The sequence below is a fragment of the Tamandua tetradactyla genome, chromosome 5, assembly GCF_023851605.1.
Source record: "Tamandua tetradactyla isolate mTamTet1 chromosome 5, mTamTet1.pri, whole genome shotgun sequence".
Taxonomy (NCBI): domain Eukaryota; kingdom Metazoa; phylum Chordata; class Mammalia; order Pilosa; family Myrmecophagidae; genus Tamandua; species Tamandua tetradactyla.
Window position 1 is genome coordinate 110,293,353 of NC_135331.1, and position 16,446 is coordinate 110,309,798.

Consider the following 16,446-nt stretch of genomic DNA (forward strand, 5'->3'; position numbering starts at 1 on the left):
CCCCAAAACCTGCTTCTCTCCCATCTCAGTAAGTAGCCTCATCATCCATCTAGAACTCATGCCTGAGGGTCATCCTTGACACCCACACCATCCTGGACCAAAGCTGACAAATGATGTCTTCATAACATGTGAAAGCCTCATAATCTACAGGCTGGGAAACCAAAACATAACCTACTAAACTAACCATCCCTGAAATAGATGTTTAATAGGCACATCAGTGTGATTCAGTACCTGTTATTCTACTAGAAGATAAATAGACTTTTTCAGCTACTTTGCTAAAGTATGTGATACTTCACTCAGAAAACAAGTCAAAAAAAGGCTGTGGGGAAACAAAGGTGTGTCATAAGTCTAATCAGTAAGAATGTGCTGCCTGAGCCCATGTCTGTGGCATTTCAGATTTCCTAAGTATATTAGAATGGGCCTGGCAACAGTTAAGACTTTGTTATAATATCCAACTAGAAAATTTAATCCAACTCCCTAGATTTAATGCTTTAACAAGGATTTGGCTTTGCCCTGGAGAAGTAATTAATTTCCCAAATGGAAACTTTTGCCTAACTCTTTCACAAGGTCGTGAAGTGACAACTTAACAAAAGCATTCTGGAAGCAATAGTATATTATGGACACGCAAAGATTATGGTTTATCTATTTTGAAGGAAGTCGAACAAAGCAACACCATGTATCATTTGACAGTGAGACCATTCTTGTTCACTCATTGGACTTCCCAGTAAAATACTTCTCTACCTTCTGAAGCATTGACCTCCTTGCACGAATCAAGGTGCCTCATCCTCTCGTTAGTGAAATTTCCTCGGATAGTGATACTTCTGCTGAGCAGAGCCACTGTGGCCTTTAAAATTTGGCGTTCTCCAGCCACCCAACTCTCTGTGAAGTCATGAGAATATCTGAAAAAAAGAGATAGAGAGCTAAAGAGAAAGACACATCTGAAGACACCACATTCCAAATCTTATTTTAGTAAGTCACCAGATCAATGTAGTTGTTCATTTGTAAGCTTATTTCTTTAGAAACTCAAACACGTTGCAGACCATGGGCACAAGTCCATAGAAATTAGGAACTAAGCTAATTATTGCATTGACCACTTGCTATAAGATGGAACATTTCATGTTTTATAATTTTCTTGTCAGAATTTCTAACATTATCTAATGTAATTTAATGTACTGTATTTAATGTAAAAATACAAAGATCCAGACTCCAGTGCAGTTAAAACCTTATCTTCTTCCCTCTAAATTTAGCCACATTGATAGCTCAATACCTCAAGGCTGTCCTCAGATGGAGGTCTGTATTGTTCACAGTCTCCACAATGACAGTTTCTTCCATCGGTTTGGCACCCGGTTCACCTATTCCACTGATGACAACAACCTCATCCCCAGGGTACCAGCCCACGGCATCCTCCAGAGCCAACACTGTGTCATGGGCGTGAGCCGCTGCTCGAAGATGGGTGACAATTACTTCTGGTAGTGCACCTAAAGGAGCCAGAGAAAATCTTGCCTTTAAATATTTCAGCAGTTTATAAGAAAAGTAATGTTATTCAGCCAAAGAATTCTGTGAAAGAAGAACCTGGAAAAGCAAGTCTCAGGATCAAGAAGCACCATTTCCTTCACTCTTTTTGTATGATGGATTTCTTGTGCATAACATAGTGGCAATAAAAATAATCCAGGGTAGAGAGTGCAAAGATACGAAATGTACAGGAAGTGGCGATAAACTAAACTTGCAATTGCTCCCAGTTTGCCATGTTCTGAATGTGTACATTTGGCCTTAGTTTCCTTGGTTACAAAACAGAAGTAGCAATGTCTTCCCTCACACAGTTCTAGGAGGATAAATTGCGAAAGTATCTATGAAACATCAAGTTTGGTCCTTGCCACATAATAGATCTTCAATATATTTTAACCTCTTCGTTCCTTACTACACACTGTATTTTGAGGATGAATTTTTCCACCTTGTTCCTATTTCAAATAAAAATGAATGATGACTTGACTCTCTGACAGAAGTTCTTAACTAACTCCCAATCTGAAGACTCATGCTCACTTCACAAACAGTATAAGTGGAGTAGAAAGTTAAAATTACCTTAGAATGGTTGTCCTAAGTCTTGAGATCTTAAACGATCCCTTCCAACACTGTGTGCAGGACAGTTGAAGAAGCTAAGTTGAAACGGGGAATATATGACTCTAGATATCTTGCTTTGCATTAGGCTCTGGTGCATCCATCTATTCCTCCCTACACCACAACACTAGTCCTTAGCTATCAAAGATTGAAAAAGGCAGTCTGTCACACAGTTTACTCTGGCCATTTCCAGCAAGGGTCAAGCAAAAGATTTTTTGTGTTTATTTTTGTTTTCCGAAGTGTTATCCGAAGCAGTATTTCAGAAAACACATGCCTTACTCTCAACTCCTTCCTCTTTCCTCAGTACATTTCCTTCCTCCTTTGCAATAGATCATAATTTACCTTTAGCCCACAGCAAGTTTCTGTCCTCCCTTGTTGCACTAAAGTAAAGTAATAATACTTGAATTGCTAGCTACAGAGGTGGCCAACGATAAATCATTTTCAAATTATTTTAAACTCTCCTCTTTATTTATTTGTCTCTGTGCAGGGAGGGGGATATTTGTATCAATAATGTTGTTCCAGGCTTAAAAAGGTCTCTGGGGTTAATGATATAATTTCTGAAGTTTACTTAGGCAATAATTTTTTTCTTGAAAACATTTACAGAGTTCAGAATTTCTAATTATAGGGCAGGTGAAAATTAAGACATAAATCATCACCAAAGAAAATAATTTTAATTTTATTCCTTGTTTGTACGTTTTAACCTTTGGGAACAATAAAATGAAATAAAGTTTATTCATGTGTATGCTCTTACACATGTGAATTCTATAATACACTTTAGAATGTCTGTGCTAAAAAAATCTCTACCAATCATAAGAAAATGTTTAGCAAAGACAAAAGGATATCAAATTCTGTGATCAGTTGGTCATAATACTCAATATGCAATCAACTTCTACAACGCAAGCTACACATCGCAGAACCAAAATGCAAGCTGCACATTGAGAACCAAGATCAGAGACAGCAAAGATGTTTCTCAACTATTCCTTCTTATAAATGATGGTGAAGTCAGAATGAATGAAAAAAAGCACAGAGAATCTTTGAAGCTGATTTTTACTATTGGCATGTCTTATTAAATGTTGACAGAGTCTTTAGAAAGCAGTAAAATTATCTGATAACATATTGACTCTCATTGCATATTCATATGTCTAAAACATCAAGCCTGGATATTTCATGAGTGCCAGCCTCATTCTAGCTATGAAAAAGATATGGACATGTGGCTGGTTATCATCATCCCAAACTGAGGATAAAATAATACATTCACTTCACAAAGTTTACCCTCTGTTAGTCCCAGTTCACTGCTGCCACCATTGTTCAAGCCTCCTAACCTCTACATTATCCTTTAGAGGGATATTTCACAAGTACTATTATTTCTTTACTGAGGGTCATTTAATTCTCCTATTCCTTTGAATTCTCACTTCCATCACACTCCTATATCATCACCTTATGGCTGGATAATTGGAATAATTGCCTAAACTAGACCCTTTGCAAACAGCAGAGGAGCTTCTGGATCTTCTGATCCATTCTTTGTTATCCACTTCTTTTAAACTGTGCTGAGTTCTTTTAATTACCTCTTTTCTTTGTTTAATAGCCAGCAGCATCTCCCCAGAGTACCCTGTAACAAAGACCCCAACCCCCTTCCTGACTTTCAAGACCCTCCATAATTTGGACCTAATAAACTCCCTGTTCTAGAATTCCAGTCTCTTTACTTCCTCTCATTTAATAGTATCATTCCTACCTCTACCCATTTGGCCTATTCTGTCACTTCCACCTGCAGGCCATCCCTCCTTCCCTTCACCTATCCTTCCAAAACCTAGGTCAAGCCCCACCTCTCTTTTCCCCTGAATTTCAGGGAACACCTCAGACTATAATACATTTTATAATGGGGTGTGTGGCCCTTAAGGAGTGAAAGTTGTATGTAGATCTGGGATGTAGGCATGCTCAGGCATGTATGATAAAGTTGTGGGGCCACTTGCTTGAGTTGCTTTGTGTGGGAGAAGAAGCCCCCACAAAGGAGCACATGGAAAAAAAGGATGACAGTGACAGCATGGGGTCTGTCTCAGATACAGGTCCTCTCTCCTGACCACAGGAGTTTTCATAAGTCTCATGTGAGTTTATCAACCAGTCAGCCATAGTTATCACGAGATATCTGTCATACCTTTCCATGATTGAACGTGAGGAAAGAAAGTAGAATATGAAGGCACTTTCCAAGTGGCTTTTGTACCTGATGTTCCCTAGCATGGGACTCTCTCACTACTTCTTCCTGCCTCATTCTTCAGAATAATATTCAACTTGCTTCTCTGCAGAAGTCCTGGAGCTCAAGCTCCACAAGCTGATTAGCTCAAACCATGCATTATAATGTCATATCACTATGTCCCTTGCACATAACACAAACACAGGTTGACCTCTATGACTGTAACTATCCAAATGTCTCCCCAGCTAAACATGATAGCAGAAATCACAGAGATTTTTTTCTTACCATTACCTCTACATTATCACTAGAGCCTAGTTCAGTGTCTAGCATATAAGTGTTCAATAAACACGTACTAAATGAATAAAAGCATGAATGAGAACTGGAGGAACAAACATCGTGTTCATGTCCAGGTGATTATGTGGGGCCCAGTGGGACAGAGAGACGCATTATAGAATACAACACCACTCCTTACAGCTTAGGATTGGACAACCTGAGGAGCACTGAAAGCCAGCACCCTAGATGTCCATGTGTTCAGTATTCCCATGGTGGGTTATACAATACAGAGTAGGTAGGGTTAAACAAACAAGCATGAGTGCTGAATCATTAAATTTATATTTCTTTTAGTGTCCAGCATCTAGAGCAGCTAGAAGTAAAAACCTAAAATTGTGGAATTGCAACCCATGTTAAACTCTGAAATCTGTTCTACAATTAATTGTGGTGCAGTGCTTTGAAATTTATTGCTTTTCTGTATGACGTTATTTTTTATGAAAAAAGAAAAAAATAGTCTATTGTGATGATAAAAAATATTTAAGCCTTCTAGCCTCCTATATTCTGGAGCAGCTGGAAGGAAAAATCTGCGATGATGATATGGTAGCCCATGACAAACTCTTGGATCTGTCCTGTAACTACTTCTTGAAGAGTGCTTTGAAAACTACTGTGGTCTTTTTTTGTTTGTTTTTTGTTTTGTTTTGTATATATGTCATATTATACAATAAAAAAGTTAAAAAAAAATATTCTCATGGTGGGCACCAGTAGCAGAGATAGAGATGAGGCAGCCCCAGAGCCTTTCTGAACTGAGGACAATGACCAAGAAAGCCAAATTAGGAAGAAAAGAGCATGAACGGTATCTCATGGTGACTATGACTGACTGGTTGATAAACTCACATGAGACTTGTGAGAACTCCTATAACAAGCAGGCAGGAATGAAGAAAGGGTTGGAGCTCCTGAGAGAGTGGGGCAGAGGGGGCGTGTGTCAGTCATAGTTCTCCACTGAAACAGAACCAACAGGACTTACATATATAAATAGAAACAGCAGTAATTTATGTGTATATATATGTGTGTGTGTGTATATATATAAAGAGATTTATTATAAGAAATTGGCTCATACAATTGCAAGTCTGAATTTGTATGGAAGGCCAGAGGCTGGAAATTCCTGTTAGAGTGATGAATTCTTGAGTCTGAATTCCTTAGCTTGGAAACTCAGGAAGAAGTGGAGGATGTAGTCTTTTTTTGTTTGTTTTCTTATATTTTAAATTTCAAGCATGTTTTTAATGAAAATAAAAGCTGACAATTGCATCCCCAAATGAATCCATCAACTAGTAAACAGTTGTAAACATTTGGGATAGCACCTGAATTCTGGCTTTTCATATGACCTAATTTCGTCCCTATTTTTTTTATTAATTTTCTAATTAAAAAAAATATATATAACAAACTAACACAAACATTCTTAACTTACAATCATTTTGTTCTACATATATATTCAGTAATTCACAATATCATCACATAGTTGCATATTCATCATCATGATCATTTCTTAGAACATTTGCATCAATTCAGAAAAAGAAATAAAAAGACAACAGAAAAAAAAATTCATACATACCATACCTCTTACCCCTCCCTTTCATTGATCACTGGCATTTCAATCTAAATTTATTTTTACATTTTTCCCCCTATTATTTATTTTTATTCCATATGTTTTACTCATCTGTTGATAAGGTAGATAAAAGGAGCATCAGACACAAGGTTTTCATAATCACAAAGTCACATTGTGAAAGCTATATCATTATACAATCATCTTCAAGAAACATGGTTACTGAAGCACAGCTCCACATTTTCAGGCAGTTCCCTCCAGCCTCTCCATTACATCTTGACTAACAAGGTGATATCTATTTAATGCATAAGAATAACCTCCAGGATAACCTCTCGAATCTGTTTGGAATCTCTCAGCCAATGATACCCTATCTCATTTCACTCTTCCCCCTTTTGGTCGAGAAGGTTTTCTCAATCCCTTGATGCTAAGTCTCAGCTCATTCTAGGACTTCTGTCTCACATTGCCAGGAGGTCCACACCCCTGGGAGTCATGTCCCACCTAGACAGGGGAAGGGTGGTGAGTTTGCTTGTTGCGTTGGCTGGAGAGAGAGGCCACATCTGAGCAACAAAAGAGGTTCTCTTGGGGGTGACTCTTAGGCCTAATTTTAAGTAGGCTTGACCTATCCTTTGTGGGGTTAAGTTTCATATGAACAAACCCCAAGATTAGGGGCTCAGCCTATTGCTTTTGTTATCCCCACTGCTTGTAAGAATATCAAGAATTCAACTTGGGGAAGTTGAATTTTCCTCTTTTCTCACCATTTCCTGAAGGGGACTTTGCAAATACTTTTTTTACTCACTGTTCAAATCACTCTGGATTTATCAGGCATCATTCTGGACAAACCAACAAAATTTCATGCCCTACTCAAGGTACCATGTACTTATGGTGTTCAATTAAGCTGCCTGCATAAGTTATATTAAGAAATGCACTAGTCAAAATATAACTTTTGTACCAAATAAACATTTTTGCTTTAGTCTTACACATAAGTTAAACTTTTGAAATATTTATTACCATCTATTTTCAATACCCTGCAGTAATGACATTCCTTTATTCTTCCTCATGCAAAAACATTTTTTAAATTTGTACATTTAGTCACTATCATTATATACTCTAGGCATTCCTAGATTATACCATCTCAGTCTTTATTGTCTATCTTTCTTTCTGATTTCATTTGTGCCTCTAGCCCTCCTCCCTCTATTATTCTCACATTCAGCTTCATTCAGTGTTTTAACATAATTGTATTACAGTTAGGTAGCATTGTGCTATCCATTTCTGATTTTTTACAATCAGTCCTGTTGCACAATCTGTATCCCTTCAACTCCAATTACCCAATATCTTACCCTATTTCTATCTCTTGACGGTCTCTGTTACCAATGAAATTCTCCAAGTTTATTCACTAACATCAGTTCATATCAGTGAGACCATACAGTATTTGTCCTTTTGTTTCTGGCTAATCTCACTCAGCTTAAGGTCCTTAAGATCCATCCATGTTGTTACATACTTCACAACTTTATTCTGTCTTACAGCTGCATAATACTCCATCGTATTATATACCATAGTTTGCTTAGCACTCACCTATTGATGGACATTTGGGCTGTTTCCATCTCTTCACAATTGTAAATAATGCTGCTATAAACACTGGTGTGCAAATGTCCATTTGTGTCCTTGCCCTCATGTCCTCTGAGTGGATACCTAACAATGGTATTGCCGGGTCATATGGCAATTCTATATTTAGCTTCCTGAGGAACCACCAAACTGCCTTCCATAGTGGTTGTACCATTTGACATTCCCACCAACAGTGGATAAGTGTGCCTCTTTCTCCGCAGAGGATGTGGTCTTGAGGCAGAATTCCTTCTGATCTCTGGAACCCTCAGTTCTTGCTGTTAAGACCTCCAATTGATTGAATGAGACCCATCCCCATTATGGAGGGTAATCTTTTCTTAAGGTCAACTAATTGTTGATGTTAATTCCATCTATGTCATACCTCCGCAGTTACAACTAGGCCTGTGTTTGACCAAACAACTGGGCACCAGTTGTTTTGTTGACAAAAAAACTTGACCATCACAGGGAATAAAATTCTTGTTTTCATTGCTAAAATATCCACAGGTTAAGGAAGCCCAGATAGGAGGCCTGGGAAAACTCGAATTCCATAATCTATAGTCAGTCCCATCTATTCAAGTAATAAATTATTCTTTTATTAGAGTACGCATGTCTCATCTCCCCACCCCAACAGTTAGAACCTCGAGTGCAGGGCCTGTGTCTTATGTTTCCTTTATATATATATCGCAATTCCTAATACCATCCTGGGCACATGATTAGCATTGAACTTATGGTGATTTAAATTAACTACTTTGACTGTTGCCTTCTGGACAGTCATTTGCAAACTCCCATCAGATGTCCAAGTGAGTAAATACCAATATGAAAAAAAAAATTTTAGTGAGAATTTAGAATAAGCCCAATCCATACTTCAATGTTAGGCAGTTTTAATCCGAGATTTCTTTTCTTCTTTTAACAGATTGTACAGATTGGGAAACTAAGATACGTCAAAGATGAAATTCCACAGTGATGAGATGCTGGCACCAGGTTCTGCAACAAGGACCAGAGACCTGGACAAATAATTGAATTCTCGGCCTCTGGAAAAAGCTGTAAATCAACTCTTTCCAATAAACTTTACATGTATATGTGTGTGTGTGTGTGTGTGTGTGTGTGTGTGTGTGTGTGTGTATGGTATTATATATAATGATATATATGTATAATTTCATACATGTTATTTAAATGTCAAACAAGGTAGTCCTACTGACTTCTCCAATACAGAAGGCATTGAACAAATTTTAAAAGCAAACTTTACTTCACAGAATACTTTAAAACCCAGATTTGGCAGATCCCTCCTATCTGTTCCACAGTTAAAAAAAAAACATAAAAATGCAGTTTAAAAAGCTCAATAATTTATGAATTTGCTTAAATGAAAAGAGGATGTTGTTAACTTATAATTTCATGTAATGTTTAACTACTTTGGGCTTTCAAAGTTGACCTGTTAACCAATAAACTGCTCATTTACTCCACTAATGACTTCTACTCATAATTATATTTCCTACAAATTATTGTTCAAGCATTTCAGTGTCATTCATCCATAATTACACAATCCAGATAACCATTCTTACCAAATGGGCATGGAGAGAAAGAAAATAATCTTTGTAAGTTAACACACTTTAAATTCACTAATCGTCCTCTGTTTATTTCATGGGACTTCAATTTTTATTCCAAGTGAATAACTGCCAAGAACTTTCCAAACTGTTAAGAAAAAAGGGTGTGGAGGAAGAAGGAAGGGAAGAAGGAGGGAGGGATGAAGGGAGGGGGAGGAGGAAGAACAGAGAGAGGGGGTGAGAGGAAGGAAGAAAGGGATGGAAAGAATAAAGGAAGGAGGGAGGGACACAAAAAGAAGGAGAAACAGATTAAGGGAGGAAAGAAAGAAGGAAATAATTTCATTTAAAAATGTTCACATTAGCATAGAAATATAAAGGAACTCACAAAAAGACTAGAAATGCTTTTCTCAAATATTTGAAAATCATTTCCCACTTATTTCTAGATGCAGCTTCATTAGTATCCACAGCAAATCAGTGAAAGCTCTCTTTTCTTATGTGTACATGAACATTTGTCACACAGGTGAGACAGAAATGAAAAGTAGAAAGTTCCTGTCCTACAGGGCCCATGACTAGTTCAGTTAGGAATGAGACAAAATTCACAAAGGCACCAGGCTTAGTGTTAAGACAGAAAGATAGCCAGGGCTTCTGGGGGCACAGTCATGGAGCTCCTCACTCACATCGAGGGAAAGGTAGTATATTAGTTAGGGTTCTCTAGAGAAACAGAATCAACAGGGAACACTTGCAAATATAAAATTTATGAAAGTGTCTCACGTGACCATAGGAACGCAGAGTCCAAAATCCACAGGGCAGGCTGCGAAGCCGATGACTCCAATGGATGGCCTGGATGAACTCCACAGGAGAGGCTCACCAGCCAAAGCAGGAATGGAACCTGTCTCCTCTGAGTCCTCCTTAAAAGGCTTCCCATGATTGCATTTAGCATCACTAATTGCAGAAGACACTCCCCTTTGGCTGATTACAAATGGAATCAGCTGTGGATGTAGCTGACGTGATCATGACCTAATCCTATGAAATGTCCTCATTGCAACAGACAGGCCGGCGCTTGCCCAATCAGATGAACAGGTACCACAACTTGGCCAAGTTGACACCTGTCCCTAACCATGACAGGTAGTTTCTAGAAAGGCTTCCCAAAGAAAGTGATTAGGAGTTGGACCTTGAAGAACAAGCTAAAGTTAAACTAGATGACAGAATGGAGCAAAGGTAACAGCTGCATAGAGGCGTGGAAGAACATGGCACATGCAAATGACATCTGCATGTGTGGTATGGCTAGAGGGCAGGAAAAGCAGACAGATGATGCCTTGATGGGGAGCCACCAACTCAAGGCAGACTAGTAGAGATGAACAGGACGTACCCAGAAAGTGCTTTGCATGCTCTCCCAAAGAACTCAGTATTTATTCCAAAAGTCATTTGGAAGTCACCAAAGGAATAGTTGGGACAATACTGAAAAAAATCATTCTCTTATGAGACTAGCAATGTTTTATACACATAAATGCATTCACCAAACTGTGGGGAGAGAATCCTTACTGAGAAAAGATATGGAATGGTGGGGAGAATATGGAAATCTCAAGCTAAGTCCAGTCAGGGGACAAAGAGTAAGTTTGATGAATTCTAGGAGCTAATAGGAGAATTAGCACCATGAGTGAGGCAGTATGATGAGGCTGGGAAAAATAAATGCGTGACCTTGTTTGCCTGTTTTAAAGGACTTGAATCTTATTCTAAATAGAGAATTATATGATCAAATCTATGTTTTTCAAACTTACCATGGATGCTATGTGAAGAATAGATTGCAGAAATGTGAATAAGTAGTAAGACTCAAACAGTAGTTAAAGCAAGACATTTGGGAGGTTTAAGTAGATATGGAAAGAAGGGACAAATTTGAGATATCTTTTGTAGAATCAAGAGGACAAGATGATTGGATTTAGAGTAAGGGAGAAGATGCTGATGATGTCTCAGCAGTCCATAGCTGAAGCAACATGATAGATAAATGAGACATTTGGGGAAAAAGACAAAGAATCCAGTCAACAAATATAAATTGAGTATCTATTATTGTTCTAGGTGCCATATGCCCTATTTTGATGCCGGGAATACTATAGTGAGCAAAATATTCAAAATTCTTGCTTTCACATAGTTTATATTCCAGTGGTATTCCATCTTAAATATATTCAACTTTAGATAATGATTTTAGACAGGTTAGGTTTTAGCTCTTAAAGAGAATATCCAAATGGAAAGTTGAGTCTGAAGTTTAGAAGAGAGGTTTGAGTTATAGGAAATACATGGGAGTGGATGGGATTACCTGGGGGAAAAAATATAAAGTTATAAATGAAGAATACTTGAGACCAAGCCCATTGGAATATCATCTGAAGACTGTGTAGATGAAGAGAAACAGGGGGAACAGAAGGAAGAAAACCAAAAGATGAAAATATAAGCTTATCCATACATTAAAAAAAAATGCAACGGAAAGAAATTCTTGCTCCTCCGCACAACTGCCTAGGGTTTCATTCCTCTCCATCCCCTAGCTATTTTTGCTATTGTTAAGGTCTGGAGGACTTACCCAGCACCCCTTGTGCCCAAGCTCTGTTCAACAGTGTCCATTTCATCCTTCTGCCAGCAGGAGGTAGGGTGCATCATTAACAGATGTGAGCTTTGAGGGGAGAAGAATGGAGAGAAAACTTTGTCCTTCTACTGTTCTTCATTTCCCCTTCCTCCCGCCAGCCTGGCTTGAATTCTCTGGTCATATACCATCTCTAAGGACAGTAGAAGGTGATAAGTAATCAGAGGGTTCAGAGAAAGGCTGGCTGCTACCGATTACCCTCCTTGTGTCTCAGCTGGCTTTGTCTGGTCCCAGACACACGCTGTGCCAGGACCCCTTCACTGAGCCACAAAATCCCCCTCAGGACAGAAGGACTAACAGCTGCTACCAATACTCAGAAAGAAGAGAATTGGGATAGCTGAGACTGAATGGAAGAGAGATATCTTCCTTCATGCCAGGTTGGGTATTATACAGAGTGGCCAGCTGCTATATATATCCCATTAGCATTATCAGACAGCAAGCATGATTAAGTGAAAGAAACTTTTGAGGGCTGCCACACCACTGGTTAATCTCATAACTGACAGGGAATGTGTGCCTGCTGGAAGGAGAAAGGGAGCCAGGTAATCCTCTAACTGTGCAGTCAGCTGGTCACACCCATCCTCAACTGATCAACAAACATTGTGGTGAAAGGGAATTGGGCACAAAGTCTGTTTCCAATGCTGAGAAGCACCCTCTTGGCACAGGAGTTCAGACCAAGGCTGACCAAGGTTATTTGGTTAGCAAATTAACCATACTTTGATTGAAGGCCTGCTCTAGAGGTATAAAAGAAAGGCTAACATTCATTTCCACCCAATCTGAGCAACTCTGATTCAAAACAAATGATGAAGAAGAATCAAGGAATAGGCTCAAAACACCCAGGGAATAGAACAATTTTAGACAAATGGAAACATCTGGAACACTGTCTGTAGTTCCTGGGAGTATTTTAGATCACTTAACAAATGCTACACTTAGGCCATACAGAACCAATAACGAAGTTTCTCTGAGGAAGAAAGCATTTCCCTGTGGATAGCAGCATCAGCTCTGCCTGAGTTTCCATCCTGCCAACCCTTACCAATTTCAGACTTGTCAGCCCTTGCAATCATACAGAACAATTCTTTGAAATAAACCACTTAATTTATAAACTTAATATTCTATTGGTTCTATTTCTCTAGAGAACCCTGACTGATATAGACAAATAAGGGGAATGATAGAGAGAGAGGTATTAAGAATGACTACCAGGTTTCTGGCTGAGGAGTTACCAGAAAAGCAAAAACACCCATTCCGTCTTTCTTGGAATAATAATAAGGCAGCTTTATCAAACCAAAATTACAGGCATAGCAATGGCAATAACTAACATTTACTGGGTACTTGCTCAATGCCCTCCACGGTGTTAAGTGTCGTACATATTTTATTTCATTTAAACCATATAACACCACCATAGGAAATGTCCTGGCATCATTTCCATTTTACATATGTGGAAACTGAAACACTAAGGAGTTGACTTTTCCTAATCCACTAGTTAGTGGTAGAGATGGGATTTAGACCAAAGCAACCTACTTCCAGAGCCTAAACAAACACCCACCCAGAGGAAGATGAGTGAACAGGTCAAGCTCATCTGGAGAAGATGCAGAACTGTCAACAAATATTCCCACACCCTAGCTAGAGAAAGGAAACTGTAGAAATCTTTAAAAGATGGGTCTTATAGGTAGTTATTCCTACTTGAAAAATTTTGTATTGATCTTATGCAAATAGACTTGACACTTTTCTAGATTTGGTACAAATGTGATAGAGCAGGGTATAGAAAACAGGGTGCACTTGTTTTACTTATTAATACATTTTCACAGGGTCAAAGACTATAGGAAAAATTTGGAACTATTAAAGGTTAGATATGAAATTTAAGACCTAGGTAATATTCAGTACTATTTTCACTACTTCATTCTATTAGTTCTTAGGATTTTAGAAGAAGTTAGCTCACAGTTTTTAAAAGATAATCTATTGTCTAATGTGAGAAACACATTCCAATTTATCTTCCATGGTCTAAATAATTTCCTACAGTACTATAACATAGCAGTGACTCTTTGCTTTCCACATGAAATAATTTTCTTATCATTAGCTAAAAGTCATAACTCTCTGCGCTGATGTGAAAGGGTTATGTACCCTAGAAAAGCCTTATTTTAATCCTGATCCATCTGGTGGAGGCAGCTGTTTCTTTTAATCCTTATTCAGCACTGTAGTTTGGAAACTTGATTCAATTATCTCCTCAGAGATGAGACACACCCAACTTTGGGTATTAACCTTTGATTAGAGGTGAGATGTGATTCCACCCATTCCAGGTGGGTTGGGGTTAGTTTACTGGCCATGAGCTCCACGAGTGCCCACACAACCAGAGATCTTTGGAGATGAAGAAGGAAAAAGCCCCTGGGGGAGCTTCATAAAACAAGAAGCCTGGAGAGAAAGCTAGCAGATGTCGCCACAGTCACCATGTGCTTTTACAATTGAGAGAGAAACCTGAATGTCATCAGACTTCTTGAACCAAGGTATCTTTGCCCGGATGCCTTAAATTAGACATTTCTATAGCCTTGCTTAAATTTGTATGTTTTCACAGCCTTAGAACTGTAAAATAGCAATGAAATAAATTCCATCCTTTAAAAACCATTCCGTTTCTTGTATATCACATTCCAGCAGCAAGCAAGCAAGAAAATTCTCTTTCTCTGCCCCCCCTTAACCCCACAAGGAGGAGAAGTGGTGTTACGGATTGGTCATTTCTAGAGAATTTTCCCAAACAAAGGGAAGGTCTCTATTTTTAACTCTCTCTCCCCTCACAAGTATAGGGAAAACAGGACAGAAGTCAGCTCTCTGGAATCTGTCCCTTAAATTAGAAAGGTCTAAAGAAAGTAGGCCAGATTAGCTGTCTCCTGGACATTGGGACAAATTTGCTATCTTCTCTACATGGACTGACTGTTTGGACTGGACTTACCTTCCTTCAAGGAATGAAGTCCTCAGCCTCAGTTATTTTTTTCCCATGGTTTAACTTAGGGTTCACTGTTGTACAGTATAGTTTCATGGATTTTTTAAATTTTATTCTATTACCATATATACAACCTAACATCTCCCTTTTTAATCACATCCAGATATATACCTCAGTGCTGTTAATCATGTTTACAATGTTGTTCACGATCATCACAACCATTCATTAGCAAAGCATTTCCATCATCCCAATTAGGAATCCTGTATATTTTAAGCTGTAACTTCCCATTCCCTATCTCTACACCACGCCTTAGTAACCTGTGTTCTAGATTCTGACTCTATGAGTTTTCAGCCTGTTTTGTATGTAGTCTTAGGGGTATGGAAGGAAAGTAAGCTAGCTTTCCATTCCCTTAATAGCTTAGACAAAAAGAGTTCACCTCACAATGCATCAATGCTCATTAGATGTTTTCTTTTTGGTTTGGAACGAAATCTTAACAGTATTGATGCTCTTGTTGACCACACATTTCATAAAGAAATCTTACACAAAAAATAATGGTCAAGATTCACATGGCCCTTGTCCCTGGACTGAAAACTACTTTAACATCAACCTCATCATTTTAATCTAGAAAATATCACAATGTTATTATACATTTTTAACCTTAATTTTCTATTACATATGGTAAGGGTTTTCATTTTACTTATTGAAGTGGTTCACTGATATTTTTCTAGTCAAACTAAACTTGTCTAGATATTAGTGTAGACTATCCAGCTAAATCTTATCAAACTGCAGTAACTAGAGGGAAAGCTATTCCAAATTAGTTAAAATACTCATAATGTTGATTGTCAAATATATTAAAAATAGACAAGCTGTTGTTTTTACCTGCCATTTTCTTTCAACCTGGTGAATCAGGACTTGTCATAGTTTAAGAAGCCACCCTCTTCACTGTCCATGTAGTGTGGGGTCCTCAGGCTTTGGCTCCATCAAGGACTACGTGGCCCATCCTGATCAATAAGAGAACCACGTCCCTGGGTCACGGTAGCTGGTGGAGGGATATGTTTGTGACCCAAACTGTGCCAAAGTCAATTCCAAGACTTTTGCCACAAACTATTCATTTAATTACCCATACAACAAATTTTTCTTAAGAGAACACTATGAGTCCAAGCATCATTCTAGACAAAGGGGATTTTGTAAAATAACAAAACAGAAAAATCCTTGCCTTCTTCATTGTGTATATTTCTACTGGGGAGACTGTAGAATAAATGCAAAAAGTGTGATCCAATATAATAGAATTACGTTAAATGAAGTCTATATATAATATGCAATATCTAATAGTTAGTCTTATGTACTATGGGGGAAAAACAGAAGGATTTAAAATGCTGGTAGCCACGAGTGTTGAAAATTGCTCAGTGGTCAAATAGCTATTGGGAAAATGGCTCTTTCATCCTTCATGGAGGCAAGGCCCTTTTCTGCCTCCATGAGGGGAGCTTGTCTGAAAATGAAGCCAACAAGGTAGAAACAAAACCAAGAGTTTCAGAGAAACAAAGTCCTAATGACTTCATTGCAGCACCTGGACTCAGC

General features: G+C 38.3%; 1 protein-coding gene across 1 annotated transcript in view; it reads right to left on the minus strand.

The window, feature by feature from the left end:
* PKHD1 (PKHD1 ciliary IPT domain containing fibrocystin/polyductin) overlaps positions 1-16,446 on the minus strand; it is a 499,663-nt gene that overhangs the window by 305,831 nt on the left and 177,386 nt on the right. Inside the window, 2 exon segments of the mRNA XM_077162050.1 lie at positions 742-899; positions 1,268-1,478. Of these exon segments, the coding sequence (XP_077018165.1) occupies positions 742-899; positions 1,268-1,478 (369 nt within the window).